At 44.7% G+C, this 18,835-nt stretch overlaps 1 protein-coding gene across 3 annotated transcripts in view; it reads left to right on the top strand.

Annotated features, from left to right (window-relative positions):
* PPP2R2B (protein phosphatase 2 regulatory subunit Bbeta) overlaps positions 1-18,835 on the top strand; it is a 401,044-nt gene that overhangs the window by 294,390 nt on the left and 87,819 nt on the right. For all 3 annotated transcript variants that reach the window (XM_036894677.2, XM_036894686.2, XM_036894693.2), the window contains 2 exons: positions 13,528-13,625; positions 16,483-16,648. In XM_036894677.2, coding sequence (XP_036750572.2) covers positions 13,528-13,625; positions 16,483-16,648 — 264 coding nt within the window. The remainder of the gene's footprint in view (positions 1-13,527; positions 13,626-16,482; positions 16,649-18,835) is intronic.

Raw genomic sequence — 18,835 nt, 5'->3', positions numbered from 1 at the left:
CTTTGCTCCGCCTTTCCTGGGTTTCAGAGGAGTGACCTGTTTGGGGAACAACCGACAGATTGTCCTCTTTACTGAGTGCCCGCAACGGGCAAGGCCTCATGCTAAGCTCCTTACCTTCTTTGTCTCATTTAATCCTCATAATGCCCCCTCCAAAGAGGTACCAATTTTATTACTTTACAGACAAGGAAACTGAGGTTCAGAGAAGGCAAGTAACTTGTCCAAAGATACATCGGTTACAGATGGCAGAACTGAATGGCATCTCTGTGATAGCTAAAGCAATGTTGTTGACCACTCACCCTGTCACTTCTGGGTAAAGTGCTATTCTAACACTTAACTTCGTGTTTATGTGGGTCAGGCATCATTCTAAGTGCTTTGCATAGATTTACTCATGTAATCTTCGGGATAATGTCATCCCCTTTTTACACATAGGTAACTGATGAGAGAAAGACGTGAAGAAATATACCCAATGTTAGTCAGCTAATAAATGGGGAAGCTGGGACTTTAACTGCCAGTGGGAGACTGCTCCTGACTACCTCCTACAATTTTTCTCAAAACGGTGCCCTCGATTGACCACATAGAAGGTACTCTGAAAACAGTTTCACATGGACACCAAATCTCATCTTCAGCTGTGTACACTTGGGGAATCCTGGGCCTAAGGGTGTGGCTGGTGGCTCTGGGTGGCTGCTGCTTCAGCTGTTATTCTGTCTGACTCAGTGGCACCTGTCACTCAGTGAGTGACACTTGGCTAATTCCAGGCATGCAGAGTAAAGACCGACAGGCTCAGGAAAGCTAGCTCAGCCGCTAATGAACTGTCTGATCCAGAAGTGCCTTCTCAGCGATCGGGCAAACCAATTCAAACTGTGTGTTTGACAGAAATAATTCACTAGGTCAGACTTATTGGCATATAAAGACCTTCCCACCCAGTCTCTGGCATTCTATCGCCTTTCTTCCTGAAAAATTGAAAAGGTGGAGACTGGTTTAGACAAGGGCTAGAATGTAGGAATCAGAAGGATGTGTATACATTTTACAATGCATGTGTTTTCATGTGTGGGATAAGCCAAGAAGAAGGAGAATAAAGCAAAAGCAAATTTAGGGAGAATAAGGCAGATTTCATTGGTTTTTAAATTTCTGTAATCGTATAGATCTGTTTTACCCAGTTTGAAAACCAAATGTGTATGTGGTGTAAGAACAATATCAGAAAGAGGATATGAGCCCAGGTGATCAGGTAATAACTAGGAGGAGCTAGAAAACTAAACTTTCATTGAACATTGATTGTGTGGCAAACGTCGGGCTACAGGCCATGAGTCCCAAGGTAAAGAAATCAGCTGTGATCCCTGCCCTGGTGAATTTCATAGTCTTATGGGTGAGACAGATATTAATAATAACCCCCCCCCAAAGAAACATAATAATGAATTCTAAAAGATGCTTTAAAGGGAAAGAAGAGGGTACTATTAAGAGCAAAGTGGAGTGACTTTAAGATGGGCTGTCAGAAAAGGCCTCTCTCAGGAAGTGTGGTTGAAGCTGAAATTTTAGAAATTAACAGGTTCACCCAGGAAAAGGGTGCAGCAGGCAGAGAATACTCTAGGCAGAGAGAGAGAGAGCAGCATGTTTGCAGACCCCAGAGTGGGAAAAAGCATGGCATTTATAAGACCATGAAAGCAAACTGGTGGGGCTAGAATTTAGGGAGATAGTGGGTGGAGGAAACGATTCAAGACTGGGGTTTGAGAGGCAGGCCTGGGCCACTTCGCTGTTCCTTGGTGATGAATCACCCAAAGGCGGTGCTATCCTAAGGCTTCCTCAGAATGGCTTCTGGTACATTTCGCTGTTAATTTAATTTCACTTGAAAAAGCAGGCGGTGTATTTGAGATCATAGCCGGTGTTGCCTATACATTTGGTGTTTAATGGTTTTATTCCTTCTTTTGTCTGATAAAATATAGACATGTAATTTCCTCCCATGGACTTGACTGGAAATAATCAAATGCATCACAATCAAAGCAAAGGGCCTGCTACAGTGTGTGGGGGAGAGAAAGGAATTCTACTGTTAGTTAATACTTACTGGCTTTTTCCTGCCCTTAGCTTTTCCATACTCGCCAACTGCAATAACTTCAGTTGTTGGAATCAGTACTTGAGATGTCCCCAGAGGTGAGGTCCTTGGAGACATGGGAGTATCATCCTGTTTCCACTCCCATCTGCTGTTCTCGGAGGTGGTGCTCTGAGCATGGACTGGGTACTTGGTTTCCCTAGTGCTGCTTTTATTTCAGAGATGTCCCAGGCTATTTAAAAAAACAATAATAGTGAGCTGTGGGCAAAAATGGAGTATGTATGACTTTAACTTTAGGGGACAGCTGCAATATGCATTTCACAGGCCCACGATCAGTTGTCCTCATGAGAATCCTAAATCTCCCGGTGTGGGCCACTTACGTGATCTGCGCCCGAGGTCCTATATCCTGAGAAAGCCGTCTGTTAAAGAAATAAATATGAGTCTGTCTCCAGGGAACTTCTCGTCTCGTTAAGGAGACAACGCATACAGTCCCACGTGGCATCTTCAAGCGTTCTATCCACACCTGTACCGTAGTCCAGCATGAAAGAGTCATGCCTGATGAAAAGATGAAGTTTTAAATGAAAACTATCCTTCCTTGGTTTCTGAAAGAGACTAGTTTTCAGCTGGGAATAAACGGAGGTGAAAGAGGATAAGTTCTAAGAATTAATTCCAGGTTGAGACATTTATTGGGAGATTCCAAGATGAACAAAATAGGAACTCTGCCCTGCATGAAATACATTTCAGTGGGGAAAGGAGAGCAAGCACGCCGAGAGAGCACAGAGCCACGTGAGGGCCACGCGGAGCTTGGCTGCGTAAGTGGAAATGGGTACATAGCAGCATGTGAGAGGTGCAGCTTCCGGAGCTGGGGGGAGGAAGGGATCCCGTCCAGTCAGGGAGCTCACGGAAAGCTGCATGAAGTAGGTGGCATTTGAGTTGGCCTTGAAGGTTCATGTATTGTTTTTAAGCCACTCAACAGGTATTTTGTGCACATGTCCCAGGTACCAGTCCCTCGACTGGATCCCCAAACTGAAAGAGTAAGTCTGGTTCTCCAGGGGCTCACTGCCCTGGGGAATACGGTGCCAGCAGCCACAGCAATGGGGAGAACGCTGCAGGGAAATGAGGCGGCACGGAAGCTGGCCAGGAAAGACCATACGTGCTTAGGGGGTCCAAAGACTGAGACTGTGCTGCACAGGAATCGGGGGGAGGGATAAGGGGGAGCCCAGCACATCCACTCCACCATGCTGAGAAATGAAACCTGTGCACGGTCATGAAATGAGTGAAAAGGTTCAGAAAGGATGAGAAAAACAAAGGAATGGCAGGCAAAAGAGAGCAGGTGGGGATGGGGCAGACTAGGAGGTGGGAGGGGGAAAGCGGGTCACAGGAGGCAGCGTGAGAACATGGGCTTCCCAACAAGAGTCGGTCCCAGCTCTACCGATGAGCTTTCCAGACGTGGGCAGGTCCTTTAACCTCCCCAAGCCACCACTTCCCCGTCTGAAAAATGGAGGAAGATATTGAAATCATGGCATTCCAGTGACAATTAAATGTCATAATATAAAATATGAAGCACAGATCCTGGCCAAAGTAGGTGTTCAGGAAGTGAGGGTGATAATACAGGTTTGGGAAGGGAGTATATGTCAAGGGCCTAGTATGCTATGCCTGGCATGCAGCAGGTCAACTCAGACAGTAACAGTTCCATGAAAAACCAGCCATACTGGTGTTTTCCTGAGACTGAAGTATTTTGAGGCCAGGCTCACAGCTCTTTAACTTCAGTGCGTCTGTCCCCCCTGCAGTCAAACTGTAACCAGGGAATGTGCACTGAGAGTTTTCCATTAAAGACTGACTTCCTGGAAGAGGGGTCTGCAAATCACTTGGAAGGTTCCCAGCACCATCACCTGGCCCTGGCCACTTGCAAAGCGTCTATAAATCTCCCACAGGGCAAGATGAAAGGGTAGGGTTTGTTTTTTGCCCCACTCTGACACACATTTCTTTCTATAAGATATTAGGAATAATGGTGAAAGCTACCTCAGAGAGGCCATAAGGAGGCCAGGCCACCCATGGAAGTGATCTTGCAGCGGACCGCGCCTCATTTTTCCATGCATACAGGTGCACAGCCTTCCCCGGGGAAGACACACAGGCGGTCAAGGACCTTGAGCTGTGTAGCCGAAGGGCTACCGTCCCTTCTGCTCTCAGCTTCCAAAAGCTAAAGACGGGAAGGATGGAAAGGGGGAAAGAGGGAAACGAGGAGAGAAAGGAAAAAAGGAGGGAAGGGAGGACGAAACTCACAGAAAACCGAGAGGTGGTCTTTCATCCATAACAATCGCCTGCATCTCCTGATTTGTGGGAGAAACTCTGAGAGTCCTGAATGTTTTGGGAATCCTGCTAAACTTTGCATGAAGATATGATGTCAATAGCATTTTTCTTGCTGTTCACCTTTTGGCTGTGGGTAGGAATTGAACTGGAACAGATTTTATTTTGGCTGTTAGTGGCTCTATAACCAGCCCTGGTTACCGGTTTTCTATTCGTGCCTCCACTTATTCGTTCATTCAGCAGTTCCGCCCTCTTCCTCCCCCGTTCATTGTCCCCCGGCTGGTGACACCTTCTCCTCAGCATGTGCCACACGCATGCTGCTGTTTCTGGGAGATTATTAAACGTCCTCTCGCCTCGACTCCCTTCATCTTTCAGCTCATTTCTTTGTACTCTTTTCGGCAAAACTCTTTGAGGGAATTGTCCACAGACGCTCTCCAATTCCTTGCCCTCGCATTCGCTCTGACGTCCATGCCAGTTTCACCCCCACTCGCCCACAGGAACTGTTCTTGTCTATCAGCAGTGACTTGTAAGTCAGGGCAGTGGTACTGAGCAGATCACACTGTGGTGCCCAGCTCACTTTTAGTCCTATCAGCAGTCACCTCCCTCCACGATTCAAGTCCAGAGGTCGGCTGCTGCCTGCTCCCCCCCTAGCAGCAGGCTCGGCATGACCGACCACCGCCTTTGCATTTCGCGGGGCACCTGGGACGCTAAGCTTAGTGATTTCCTCCTAGCTCACTGGCTGCTCCTTCCCCATCCTGCTCCTGATGCTTCTTCCTCCGAGCGCCCCAAGATTCAGTTCTTGGTCCTCTCTGCCCTTTCAATCCACTCATTCCCTGAGATCCTGCCCAGTTTCATGGCTTAAATATCACCTGAAAAGCTAATAGCACCCACATTTATGTCCCCAACTCCGGACCCCACTCCTGAACTCCTACTCAACATCCTGACTTACCTCTCACACTTTAACTTCCTTACACTGTATCTGGTCTTCCCCCCAAATGCCTGCTTCCCGCACAAACTTCCAAACTCAGTGATGGCAACTCCAGCATGCCAGTCCCGGGGGGCAGACACCTTGGACCACCCCTGAGACCTCCCACAGACCCGTGACCCACCCTTCAGCCCAGCCTCACGCTGACCCCCAGCATGTCTCCAGGACCTGACCACCTCTTCCCTCCACCCTCACCGCCCGCACCATGGCCTGAGCCTCTGTCCTGTCATCTCCTCTCAGCTTGTACATTAAGACACAAAGCCAGGCACTGAGGGTTCAATGATGAACAAGTTTTGTACGGAGTTTACAATTTAGAGGCAGAGAAAGGCATTTCAAATGGTTCTGTCACCACTGTCATACGTGCTAAGGGTACGTGATGGTAACTTATGGGGAGCAATAAGGCTGCAAATAAAGGGAGCTGTCTGGGCTTCAGGAGAAGCCAGGCTAGTCTTCCCTGCAGAGGTGATATGAGGGCCAGCCCACAAACACGGGGAGTCAAAGCTCTCACAAGGCAGGTGTCACGTCTTTCTGGCTTCAGAGCATCTGGCCCAGCAAAGTTTTTGACCGAGGTCGTGCCAGACTGACTCCAGGTTAAGTGCGTCTGGGTGCACCATGCCCGCCCAAGGGCTCCTGTTCCCCTGCGATGAGCTTTCTCATTTTGGACCTGGAATCCCACTGACTTCGGAATCAGAGCCAGACGCCCCGTGTTGTGTGGCTAAAAGATCTGCATGGTAGGCAGTTTGCATTGCCTGTGCAGTCAATTACCCCTCTGCTTTCTGAAAGAGTGGGTGGCAGATGGTGCCCACCTTGACAGCAGATTCTACTGTGAACCACACCAGCTTGTAGGCAAGTCTGGACTGCTACCAATTTCCCGCTGGATTTTTCTGTACTCAGAGGACTTAACAGTTTTTAAAACTCCTTTGCCCTTTAGGCAAGTTTTTTTCCAACTGCAGGAAAATTCTCTATTCTCAGCGTGTGTGTTGCAAGAACTGGCCGTCCATCACACGCCCAGTCGGGTTGTCTCAGACCTGGTCGGTGCTGTGGATCTGGTCAGCATGGGGAGAGTGTGTGTGTTTTAATGGGACCAGCATGGTGCTCATTACTCACCTGCTTCCTACCATCTGGTTTTCTGCAGTTCACCAGGCACGGTGGGCTCCCCACACTGAGCAGCGAGAACTTGGCTCCTGAGGTCCCTTTGAAGTCGTAATTGTATGACGGACACCATGATAAATTGGGTGGGAGGGCATTGTATCCCAGTAAGCTGCTTTCATGTTTGAATGGTCAAAAAGTAATGTACCATTGCCACACAGGGGAAGGGGGAAAACAAACCGCCTCCATATTACAAACTAAGCAAGTGCAAAGGAAAATTGGTCGTGTCATAAAGTGAAATGAAAATGTGGGTGTGAGCATTTGTGCACTGAAGTTGCAGGAGAAGGGGCCATTTTGTCCAACTCAGCATGCATTAATAATCGGGCTCAATGCCAAGTGCTATGAGGAAAACAAAGATAGAAAGACACACCTATTAGTATGCATTCAGGTGCAAATAACAGAATATCTATCTAGCAGTGGCTTAAATCACCGGGTATCTATTGTTTAACAAGTCGAGACATAGGCTGTCCCTAAGGTAGGTTTTTACAGTTCAGCGTATCACCCAAGACATTGTCCATTTCTTCCATCTGTGATACTCAGCCTCTTGTCTCAGCCTTAGGCTCACCACCTCATGGACACAGGATGGCTGCCACAGCTCCACATATCACAGCTACTATAGCTGTGTAAAAAGGCAGTAGTATGCAAGGACTATGACAATGCAGCCAGAAGGCCTCCATTGTTTTCCTTCTTTTCTTTCAGGGAAGAAAAATCTTTCCCAGCATCTCTGCCTCCCTGCCTCCCAGCAGACTTTTCTGTGTGTTTCATTGGCCGGATTTGGGTCACATGGCCACCCCTGGCTACAGTGGAGTCTGGGAAACAAGTATCTGGATTTTTTAGCTGCCACTGTGAGAGGCAGGCAAGGAAGAAAGGTGCTGGGCAGGAGTAGCCAACCAAGAGTATCTGTCAAGACATTACCTGCCCTTAATGAGCTTAGTCTGCATGGACAGACAGATGGTTACGCAGTGCCCGACATCCAGCACAGTGCTTGTGGTTAGGTAGGAAGCAGCGACTGAAAGTTCTTGGGAATTGGAATTGTTGGACCCTTCTCCCTGCGTTCTTTCATGTAAGAGGAATACCAGCACCAGACTGAAGTTAAAACCAGCATGCACAGGATTCGTTATATTCAAATGAAAGGAAAAGGAGTCAGTATCTAAATAGCAGACACTGGCTGGGTGTCAGAGGAATCAAGTCTGGATCAGACAGAAGGTGTTTATTATATCAGTCGGTCAGGATAGCAAGCAGGTGGCGTGTGGGCTGCCTTTCTCCATGCCCGTGACAGACATGACTAATCGATCACCACACTCTCTCTCCAAGCCCAGCTATGACCTCAGAATCCTTCTCAATAGGCAGCTCCTGCCAGTAGATCAAAATTAGCAAGTGAGATTACATCCACTTGGCATCACTACTCAGAACTTTATATTTACTAAAGGACCAAGCTAAACAAATATGAGAAATAGTGTCTGGTTAAGAAGTTAATGCTACTGAACCAAGGGCTCAAACATAGTTCCATTTAAAGAAAAAAGGACCTTTGGTAAAACTAGTCTGTGATGCAATTTGACAAAGGCACATTGATGAATTGGGTTTCCCACCAGTCTAAAAACAGAGTTCTGATATTACAGTGGTAATATCAGCACAGTAAGATTAAGCAATAAAATCATTGACTCTTGAGTGGTGAGAAAATGATCATCTCCAGATTGAATTGAGCCATATCTATAGAAGCCACTCATGTTTAGCCTCTGTGTTTGCACAGCATTTTTAACTTTCAGAAGCTCATACACACCTGTTAGCTCATTTTATTCCCATAGTTTATTCCTTTTTAAAAAAGTGGTCACCACAAGCAGCAATATGAAGGAACTTTTTGAGGGTGATAAAACTGTTATATATCATGAGTAGTGGTAAATATGCATCTATATGCCTTTATCCAAACCCTAAAACCATATGCCACAAAAAGTGAATTTGACTACATGGGAATTATATAAGTTTTTTAGAAGTCTAGAAAGTCACTGAGATAAACACCAAGATCTTTTACTCAGTTTGAAAACCATTTAAACAATTTTTATAAGTGAAAAATCATTCATGTATTTATGGTCATGGTAAAAAAAATTAGAAATACTGAAAAGTTTGAAAAAGACTAAGAAAATTAATTAAACCATCCGCATCCTACACTAAAAAACAATATCATTTTGAACCCTCCCCGACCGACTTTGTCCTATGAATATTTATGTGTGTATATTTCTAGGAGTTAACCATTGCATTTGGGAGTCAGGTCATGAGAGAGTCGTTTTATACTTTAAGCATCAACTTGGTATTAATGGAAATTTTAACAAGTGTATATGGCTTTACCAGTTAAAAAGATACATTTTAAAATGAAAACACTTTAACAAAATTGCAATGATCTGACACCTGCTGTTTTATTGCCTGAATCTTTTTAAAATTTTACACTATATTAACCTCTTTTCAACAACAAGGCCATTTTGGCAAAATTCCAGTAGTAGGCATATCTGTTTGGTCATTACCCAACTTCCTTCCCCCGCCCTATTTTGGTGGAAAATACATGCCAATGCACTGTTTCCGTTGTCCAAACTTACCAGAGAAAACTTTATCTGAGAAAACTGATGCTGACTCCAGAATGTGAACCAGAACTCAAGAAACAGTCCACAGTTTTATGCAGATAAAGGAGTCATTTTAATTCCCATGGGAAGCCTATGCATCCCGTTTGTTTAATGATCCACAAAGTCCTCGCCAGTCTAGCTAGGAGCCCCTCCTCGGCAATGACAAGGGATGGTGTGCTGTCTCCAGAACTGTGGGACCCGCTGCCAGTCAACCATGGCGCTGCAGCCCAGAAGGGGCCTCCCAAATCCTTCTCAACACGAACTTCAGCCACAACCACCATTTCTCCATCGTCATCCCCTAGGAAACCTATTTTCCATCCTTGCTGATACCCTCACCCTAGCGGAAGAAACAAAACTCTGCCAGCAGCCACCCTAAGCATAAGGAAGAAAGCCCAGAGTGGGTGGGCAGAGCTGGTCCGCAGACACAAGTAGGGTCAATGACTTTATAGTGTCATCTCCCAAATGTTTCCTAGATGAAACATAAAACATTTCCTGGGTTCCAAAAGCTAAATTACATTACTGTCTCATTTCACCCCCTATAACTGATGCTGAGAGGCCAGTGCTAGTGACCTGTTCCAGAAGCCATTGTCCATCGGAGGGCAGTGGCTTAGACCCACTCTCGGTGTAAACACAGCCATCGTTTGATTGCAGCGGTCACCCTGCTCATGTGTATTGTACTCAGCCCACGTTCCTGTGCCATGTCGCCTCCAGCCTAGCACAGGACCGTGCAGACGAGCACGTGACTGGGGCCTCACAATCTCAGGAATATAATCACCAAGCCAATTTCTATTATTCAGGTGCATGAGACTTTATGTATGAAATTACTAGTCTGGAACCTTTGTAGGGTGCTGAGGTTGATTTTGAAGAAGAAAAAGTCAGTTTTAGCAATGGCTCTTGAACTAGAAATGGGGTTATCAGGCTACCATTTTGTGGAAATGAAGTCAGCACAAATAAATGTGGATCGGGGCAAGCCCCATACCTCCCGGGGTTTCCTTAAAAAATCAGGTCAGTTCGTAGCTTCTGGTTTTTGTTTTTAGTCATAAAAAAAGTGCACTTTTATCCACATGTCTAAAGGGAAATGCACAGGTTTACAGCTTTGTGTGTAGCAGTGTGATTCAGCTAGGCATTTAATGAAATGCGTTGACGTATGCTTACTGAAGGTGAAAGTCATGTTGAACTTGGTGAATTGATTTCTGGTGACTTTGATTTCAGATGAAGTTACCGTCTCAAGTTTACTAGTTTATTGTTACTGCCGTCTCCTCTTTCATTACTCAACAAAAGTTGTTTTGTCTTGAGCAGCGTGTGTTTTCTAATTTAAACTGCTCTACCGAAAGTATGTTACAAACACAAAGAGCATTTGTATCAGAAGTTTCAGTATCTTGAAATGGGAATGTGGGGTGATTCATGAGTTTTGCATCAATTATTAAACAGTCATTGATGAAGATATGCAGAGATCGATGGGGCAGTAGAGTATTCTGGTCACACCTGCTGGTTTAGCGGTGATAAATGAGTCAGGAAACAAGAAAGTTCAAAACAGGTATTACCTCGAGCTGCGGTTACATGTGCCCTGGAGAGAGGTAGACAATAGCTGAACATCAACAACCTAATATACAGGCCAGCAACTGGCAGGATAAAGATAAAGGTAAGGACTTGGCAAGAGAACTAAGGAATTTCAAAATCCTGCCATGCCAACCACTCTTTGTCTTACAAAGTTCTTAAGGAGGATAGAGCCCAGGTAACGATAACACTTGGAAAACAAAGGGGACTTTTTATTATCTGGGACTGTGCCTGATATCCCAGAATGCAGAGTTCTAACAATACTAGCTTGGATGCCATGGCTTAGATGTGAGCTAGAATTCTGCCTTGTCTTGGCCGGTGTGGATCTTAAAGGGAGGGCGAGGACGTTCTCACGGGGAGTCTGCACAGAACACACAGGTGCCCGTCATCCCTGGGTGGGGTAGGGGGACTGAGTTCTGTCACCCTCGGAGTGACATTTTCTTGGAAACTGAGCCAGAGGCTGACCTTGGAAAAAACCACCTAACTCTGCCTTCAGTTCCCCAAGTTCCCCAAAAGGAAAGGCCCTTCTTCTCATCCTCAACACCTGGGTCCTGAAGCCCACCTGGAATTCCAGAGCCTGTGGTAACACCACTGCTGAGAGGAAGCCTGTAAATGGCTCTGAAGTTGAATCTTAGTCCTAAAGACACAAGCGTGGCACTGTTAGCCCCCAAGCCCCCCAACACATACACAGACACACACACAGGGTCTCCCTACCCTCTCCCGTGCTTCCCGCCACTGGTGGGTGTTTGTGTTCCGAACAGTTTGGGAATCTGACTCACTCCTCAGCCTGAACGTGAAGAGAAACAGCCATGTCTGCCCCAGGTCCCACCCGGGGCAGGCAGCTTCATGAATGACGCCACTGCCAACCCCTCACTGAAAAGCCAGAAGCAGTTGCTAACGTCTGAGGTGTATCCTAGCCCTCGAGTGTCTTCTCGACCGGGGCATTCTGCCACGAACTGCAAACACCGAAGAGGCTTCTTTCTCCTCTGCACATCAGAGTGTTTTGTGAAGATGTACAAACTAACAAAGGCAAGGGGTCAAATAATTCACCGGAGGTGGATGGCTTCCCAGTCTTGCTGGGCTTTATTACTCCTCAGTGCGCACTTGGCATGAAAATGAGCCTTCTAAGCTTCCTGCAGGAACTGAGTGGCCCTCAGCTTGTTTAGTGTTTCCTTAAGGTAGGGCTCATTTGAAGGAGTCTCCCTGCGTGAATGGGCCAGATTTCCAGGTGAGATTATCAATAAGGAAGGAGATGGCCTTTTCTGAAGGGAGACTATAGACCAAAAGTCATAAACAGGTGACACAGAACAGACTTAGCCCACAGACAAGGTTTTTCTAAGGCCACCGTGTTGAAAAAAAAGTTGACAATATATAAAATATAAGAGATTTTGCATAAAAATTTGGATTTCAAGCTTTGTACAAAATAAATCAGAGTATCTAACAACACATGGAATATTCCACTGCCACAATCAGCCTAAGCCAAACAGCCTCTTCTCTTAGAAGGGGCCACAGGCTTCCCACTTCACCTGGTTTGCTTCACTCCACGACGCCATGGGGCCCTGCAGGGCTTTGAATTCACTAGCCCTGGAGTCAGTCATCTAAGAGGCCACACCAGGAATCATGAATTGGTCTTTTAAATTGTGCCTCATATGAAAGTGACTGGGGCTGTGGCTTATTCTTTTTACTTCTGCACAAAGAATGACCATTAGAAGCATTTTCACGTATGAAAAAGGAAAGTTACATGCAAAGTGGAGAATTTTGCGCTACTTACCTGGACAAATCAGGCATACAAAGAAAATCCTGAAATGATGATATTAAAGTAAGATTTGAGAGTTGAATTATTCAGGGGTGATTACCTTAAGTTTTCCACCTCGCTGTTTCCCCCTTGCTTTCCGCACATGGACGTAATCTTCAGAATGTTCCTCTGTCAAAGCCCATAGTCATAATTCCCCCACCTTCCTCTCTCTCTTATTTTTTTTTTTTTAACTCATTTGCACTCTCGGTAGCAATTGTTGGAGCCCTGCAGGGGAATAATTGCAGAGGAATTAACCTCTGACATTTTTCTAAAAGTAGGTCTAATAAATCCAATCGTAGGTAATTTACCTGTCCGTGTTCCTCTGGGGGTAACCGGCTTGAAGAAAGACTTGGCAAGCGAGCGTTCCTTTAGCAATCATCTGTGGTCTGAGTTCCTGGTGCCTGTGTATTTTCTCCTTTGGGAGACAGAATACAGATTGCCCTCTCCCCTCTGACCTCATGACCCTGTGTCCCAGCACCCTGCTTCTGGGTTTGGAATAAGGCTGTCCTCTTTCAGAAGGGTGCTGGGTTCACCGGAAGAGAGGGCGCACGGGTCAGGCTAGAGCATCTGCAGCTGGGACCTTGCCCTTCCACAGACTTGCCAGTGACTTCTCTGTGCCTCTGTCCCTTCGTGTCAGTGTCTGTGCTTCAAGCATTCCAGCCTCGCTTGGTCACAGACCTCGGCCCTAATTTGAACTGTCACAGCCGAAACCTGTTTGGAGAAGTTTCTTGCTGTAGAAGAAAGGGGAACGCAGAGGGCCCCGGGTAGGTAAAGAAATAGCCGTTTCCCTGAGCCATGGATTAATTTTCTGTTGCCCAAAATGGAAGGGTCTGAAAGTGCTTTTTCCTTTTGTTCCCTCCAGAAGTCCCACGAGACCACAGTGCAGTGCGAGCCTCTAGGACATTGACTTTCCCAAGGGCCATTTCCAGTGGCACTTAAAATACAGAACGTACAATCCTTATAAATTCCACTGCAGAGACAAAGCCCTACGCCCTTAAAGGCACAGAAAAGTCTATCTATTATCTATTGTTTCAGAATAAGTGTGCAGTTACTTAAATTGCCTTTGTCTTCTCCTTTTCAGCTGACATTATCTCTACGGTAGAATTCAACCACACAGGAGAATTACTAGCGACAGGGGACAAGGGGGGTCGGGTTGTAATATTTCAACGAGAGCAGGAGGTAAGTAGCAGTGAATGCAAAACACCCATTTTCTTCTCTTTTTAAAGGAGGCCTCCTACTGTTTCTTAATCCTCATGTGTCGCCCTTAACCTTGCCGCTTTGCTAGCAAACTAAAAAACTGCCAAAAAGTCATTACCATCCACAATTCTGCCTTCAGACTCATAAAAGCACCTGAAAAGAGAGCTGTTTCTGGGCACGGCCTTATCTTCCCAACCTGGGTATTGCACATTCCAAACGACCTCGCTTCTCAGCTGACCTGCAAAATGTATTGGTTGCTCTTTGAGCATAACTCCCCCTTTTTTGAGTGGGATTTATCCTTGAGCTATTGAAATGAAGTCTCCCCTGATTTCAGGTGCTCCCACGGACTAGGTAGGAGGAAAAAACAGTAGCTCTTTGCTCACATACATGTGAAAAGGACAACCTGGGTCAGCCGAGAACCAAATGATAGCTCACCCTACGAAAAGGAGTGAAATCCCACCAAAATAACATCTGAGCCATGCCTACGGCGCCCACTTTACTGTAGGTGACACAGAGGTCCCCGGAGCTTAAAGCTGTGTGCATTCTGAACAGGAGGTCTAACTTCCAGTGAATCTCATTTCTTTCTGAGACTCCGGTTCCACTAGGGATTGTTTCTCTTTTTCATATAAATTGAGTTTCTTGGTGTCTGCTTCTGTTTGTCAGGATGGAATTATGGCCCAGTTTGGTTTCCTTGGCCTCCCCTGGCATGGGCCTGGAGTTTCCAGCAAGCCAGTCTGTGTTCTAGTAACTCTCCCATCTGCTGCCACCTGCCTCTGAGATTCTCCCAGCACAGCGCAGGGGGAGGCCCAGTGCAGAAAAGCTTCACCAGAGACTTCCCTGGCAATTTAAACCCTGTTTTGTGCCTCAAAGCCATTTGCATTACACCTCCCCTCAAAAAAGGAAAGCCTCATTTAGAGGTGATATATTTGGTAATTGCACATTATTTGCAATTAATTTCTATAAGGGCATCATAATCCCTCAGGGTTCTGTATAAATTCAAGTGTTTAGCATTAAATCAAGCATCCAGCCTATTCTGTTGGCCCTGGAAACATGAAAATGTGGTTGGCAAGTAGGAACTAATAGCTCTTCGTGACCTGGAATTTTTCCTGCTTTTCCAGAACTGCCTAGTGCTAATTGGTCTGGCACATACTACACACACTTGACAGTCTGATTTGGATGGTAGCAAATCAACACTCATAAAATTATTGTTAAGGTGGACTGGCTGTCTCTGCAGAAAGCAAGATAGTAGCTAGTGTGTCCACACTGAAAGTCCTTTTAAAACTGATTTTCAATCTTCTTCAATTAAAAAAAAAAAATCCTGTTAGGATCGGAGTGACGATAAAAAGGAACAGAAGGAGCTGGTTAGCATAACTTAACCCAAGGCAGCCTGTTGCCAGTAATATTCCACTCCGCATTTTCTGTTAGCTATTTATAGATTTCACCTATTTTAATTTCCTGAACTATTTGAGAAGACTGATTCATTAATAGAAGGAGGGAGGGGACACATTTCGCAAAGGAGAGTGGTTTTTTTTCAGTAGATAATAAATGTCCAGGATAATGACATGCAATGAAATGTTTAGCTTCGTGGCAAGACTTGAGGCTGAGATGAACACTCAGCCTGGGAAGCAGGGCCAGGGGACACCACCTAGGTCAGGCTGCCTGCAGCTTCTGTGAGTGAGCACTCAAGAGCCACCCTCCTGGGAGGGTTTGTCCTCGGACCCTCAGTGTCCTTGCAAACATGCTGGATGCCCGGGCTTCCGCACCATCATCCACTGGAAAGTTGAGATTCAAGGTTGTATGTTCAATATCCACCCAGAAATAGCAGTTTTTCAATTGAGCCTTTTACATAGAGGCAAGCTTTTGTGACAGATGTTTAATAAGACCTGAATCTGAATTTCTGAACAGCTTCCCAAAGCTTGAATCTGGACCATCCTGAAATGCCTTAATAATAAATAAAACCACCGTCCCTTTTTTCCCTGCTTCTCTCTGTCTCCCTCCCTCCTAATGCCCCCTCTCCACCTTTCTTCTCTCGCCCCTCCCTGCCGACCCTTTCCTTTATGTTTCATTCTCTCATCATTTATTTAGCCCCTGCTGTTTGTGCTTGGCATACTCAGAGCTGGGGGGACTCTCCTCATTAGCTCAGTGATTCACATGTCATCTCTGTGCTCATGTCTGTTTTGTTACTCATGTTAGAAAAAAAAAGGGAGAGGGAGAGGTCTGAGACCTGATGACCAAATCTGCTGCTTAAAGCTGTGTGACCTTGGAGAAGTCACTTTAATATCTCTGAGCTTCTCTTGTCCTTCTCCCTGCACTGCTTACCTCTCAGAGATTCTGTGAGGGCCTGGTGAGTTTTTGAAAGGCACTTTTGAATTGATGCTATAGCTTTGAATTCTTTGTAAGGGATTCATATATGTCCGTGCGGACCTCAGCCTGGGACGAGTCCCTCCTAACTGTCCAAGACGTCCATGAGGACGCAGAACATCTTAGAACTTCCAGTTGTATTGATTTTTAAAATGTGTCCTGTTTCAGTCTCTATTTCTGTGTATATGTTATACTGTATAGCATATCTTAGTGCAGATGTTCATGTGTATAATTTATAAATAAATATATGTATATTGGAGGTGCCAAATTTTACCAACAGGGGTGCATGATCAAACGCTTGGGGGGCCCCTGAGAGAAGGTAAACGTGTGGCTGTCATGGTCCTGCCCTGATCGTGCCCTGAGATGGCCTGGCCATACCACTTCTCATAACCCCACTCAAAAAAAAGGAAGAACTGATGAAGTTACAGTTGGCTTACGTGATTTAATCTTTTGTGCATTTTTCTCCCCCTTCCTACAGAGTAAAAATCAGGTTCATCGGAGGGGTGAATACAATGTTTACAGCACATTCCAGAGCCATGAACCCGAGTTCGATTACCTGAAGAGTTTAGAAATTGAAGAAAAAATCAATAAAATTAGATGGCTCCCTCAGCAGAATGCAGCCTACTTCCTTCTGTCTACCAACGGTATGTGGAGGGGACTCTTCCTCTTTGGTATTTTCAGAGACGTATCAGCAAACCATGTATTTCCATCTCTCTTAGACTCAGTTTTCCTTTTTACTTTGGGGACTGTTGGAAAGCTTAGAAATAACATAATTTCGAGCTGCCTAGTGGATTGCCTGGCACAGAGCAGACCCTCTGTAAATAGTAGTTGTTCTTTTAAAAAATAACAAATTTATGGCCGAATTTAGATGAGACCTGTTATCTGCAATTTTCGACTAAGGCAGATTATTTTCAGGTGTTTTTGGAATATGACTTCCTGTCTTAAGATTCACTGACATTCTGGGAACACCTCTCAGAAAACTGAGGTGTTGTCCTGTGAGTTTGGCATACTAAATAGAAGTTTTTAATTCCTGAATATATTTTGCAGTTTGTAAAGCAGATGGCTCTGTCTCTCTGACGCAGTCAAGTTTTCAGCTAACAGCACAGGTCAAGGAGAGGGGGGCCTAACCAGAGAACTTAGCAAGAAGTTTTCTTCTCTTTCTCTCTTCATACTCATCTTATACCATTTGTTGTTTTAGGGGGAGTTAATATAAATAGGTCAGAGAGAGAGGATTTTGAGGGTCAAATAGAAAGCCAAATTCCTGCTAATTCCTTAAGCCTTTATGCAGTGCAATTACCCACCCTAAAAGTTCTTAATAATCTTGCTGAAAGAAGCCATCTATGCTCAGAACAATTCAGAATAAAATCATATACTGAAGGGTGCTAATTGAATAGCATACAATTAAGAGGATTAGTATATAAAAATTAAATACCCTGTCCCAAGCAAATAAGCTTGGAGCACGATTCATCCCATCTGTTTTTGAGTCTATGAGGAGTATACATTTAAATATAAATCAAGATGCAAGGGATTTCCTTTTGCCTATCCCCAGCATTTATAAAGAAAGGGAAGTGCTCGCATGTCAAGTAACAAAAGTACAGACTGTGTCTATCACATGATCAAACACAGATTAATGTTTGGAAAGACTGGAAAGAAACCCACCGAGAGGTTTATCACGGCTGATTTTTTATCGTGCGTTACGGGTGACTTACAAGTTTGTTCCTTTTATAAACATTTTTATTTTCCAAGTTTTTAGAATGACTTGTATCTTAATCTTATGAAAAAAGGGAGAAAAGTTGTTAATGCCTATGAACCCCAAATCCCTCAAATAGAAAGCCAGCATACAAATCTGAAAAATAACAACACTGACGCAGCCAGGTGAGGGTCACTCAAGAGCTGCTTGTCTCACCGTGACCAGATCGCCACTCACCTGTTTTTCCAGAATCCAAGTCATTTAACTCCTTCTCAAAACTGTATTTATTGTTCTGTTTACCTTGTTAGACCCTGGTTTCTTGGAAACCAAGCCGCACGAATTCGTTTCAGTTCAGTTTTGCTGTTCAAGTTTCACTCAGAAGCTCTGCTCATTCAACACTGCTTAGAGTGAGAGAGACTTCTTTCTGATGATTTTTACTTAATTACTCCAGGCGGAGAAAAAGCATCCGATTTCATCTTCTATAGCTAGCTTACTTTATGTTATGAAATTTAGCCTATTGATTATTACAATGAAATTCAGAGACTTATTAACTACTTTGTGGGGGGGATGGGAGAGAAATCAGTGCAATGCAATGAAGATAAATTATATAGCATAATGCTCTGTTAATTGAGTTTTTAAATAGTATTTTGATTAACAAGGATATTATCTTCCCATTTGGGATGCTATTTCATATGCCAACAGCATCTCAAAATGAGTCTTATAAGAAAAATTCCCATGCTCTTATGTGATTTTCCTTTTTATACTAATATTGAGGTTGAGAATTCCCCTTAAGCCAAATAGGTTAACACACAAAAATTAATGGAAGACAATTGGAATTGCCGTACAAAAGAGAAAATGAAGATGTATGATAAGATTGTGTTTAAAAGCTGCCACAAGTAATGATAAACTACTCAGAGGGCCAGCGAAAAGGAAGAAAAAGCCATTACTCAGAGTAACACCCACACATTCCGTGGACTTTTTTATCCACAAAGCTTCAAGATAGTGAGTCAAGAAAAATTGTGTGATAATAGACTCAAGAATGACTCCAGGCAACCCAGCCATGGGGAATTGGATTGAATTCACCATCAATTATCTTTTTTTAAAAAAAAATGGCACTTATCTCATTATAGCTGGGTACAAT

The sequence above is a fragment of the Manis pentadactyla genome, chromosome 13 (genome assembly GCF_030020395.1).
Source record: "Manis pentadactyla isolate mManPen7 chromosome 13, mManPen7.hap1, whole genome shotgun sequence".
NCBI lineage: Eukaryota > Metazoa > Chordata > Mammalia > Pholidota > Manidae > Manis > Manis pentadactyla.
This window is presented reverse-complemented; position numbering and strand designations above follow the sequence as displayed.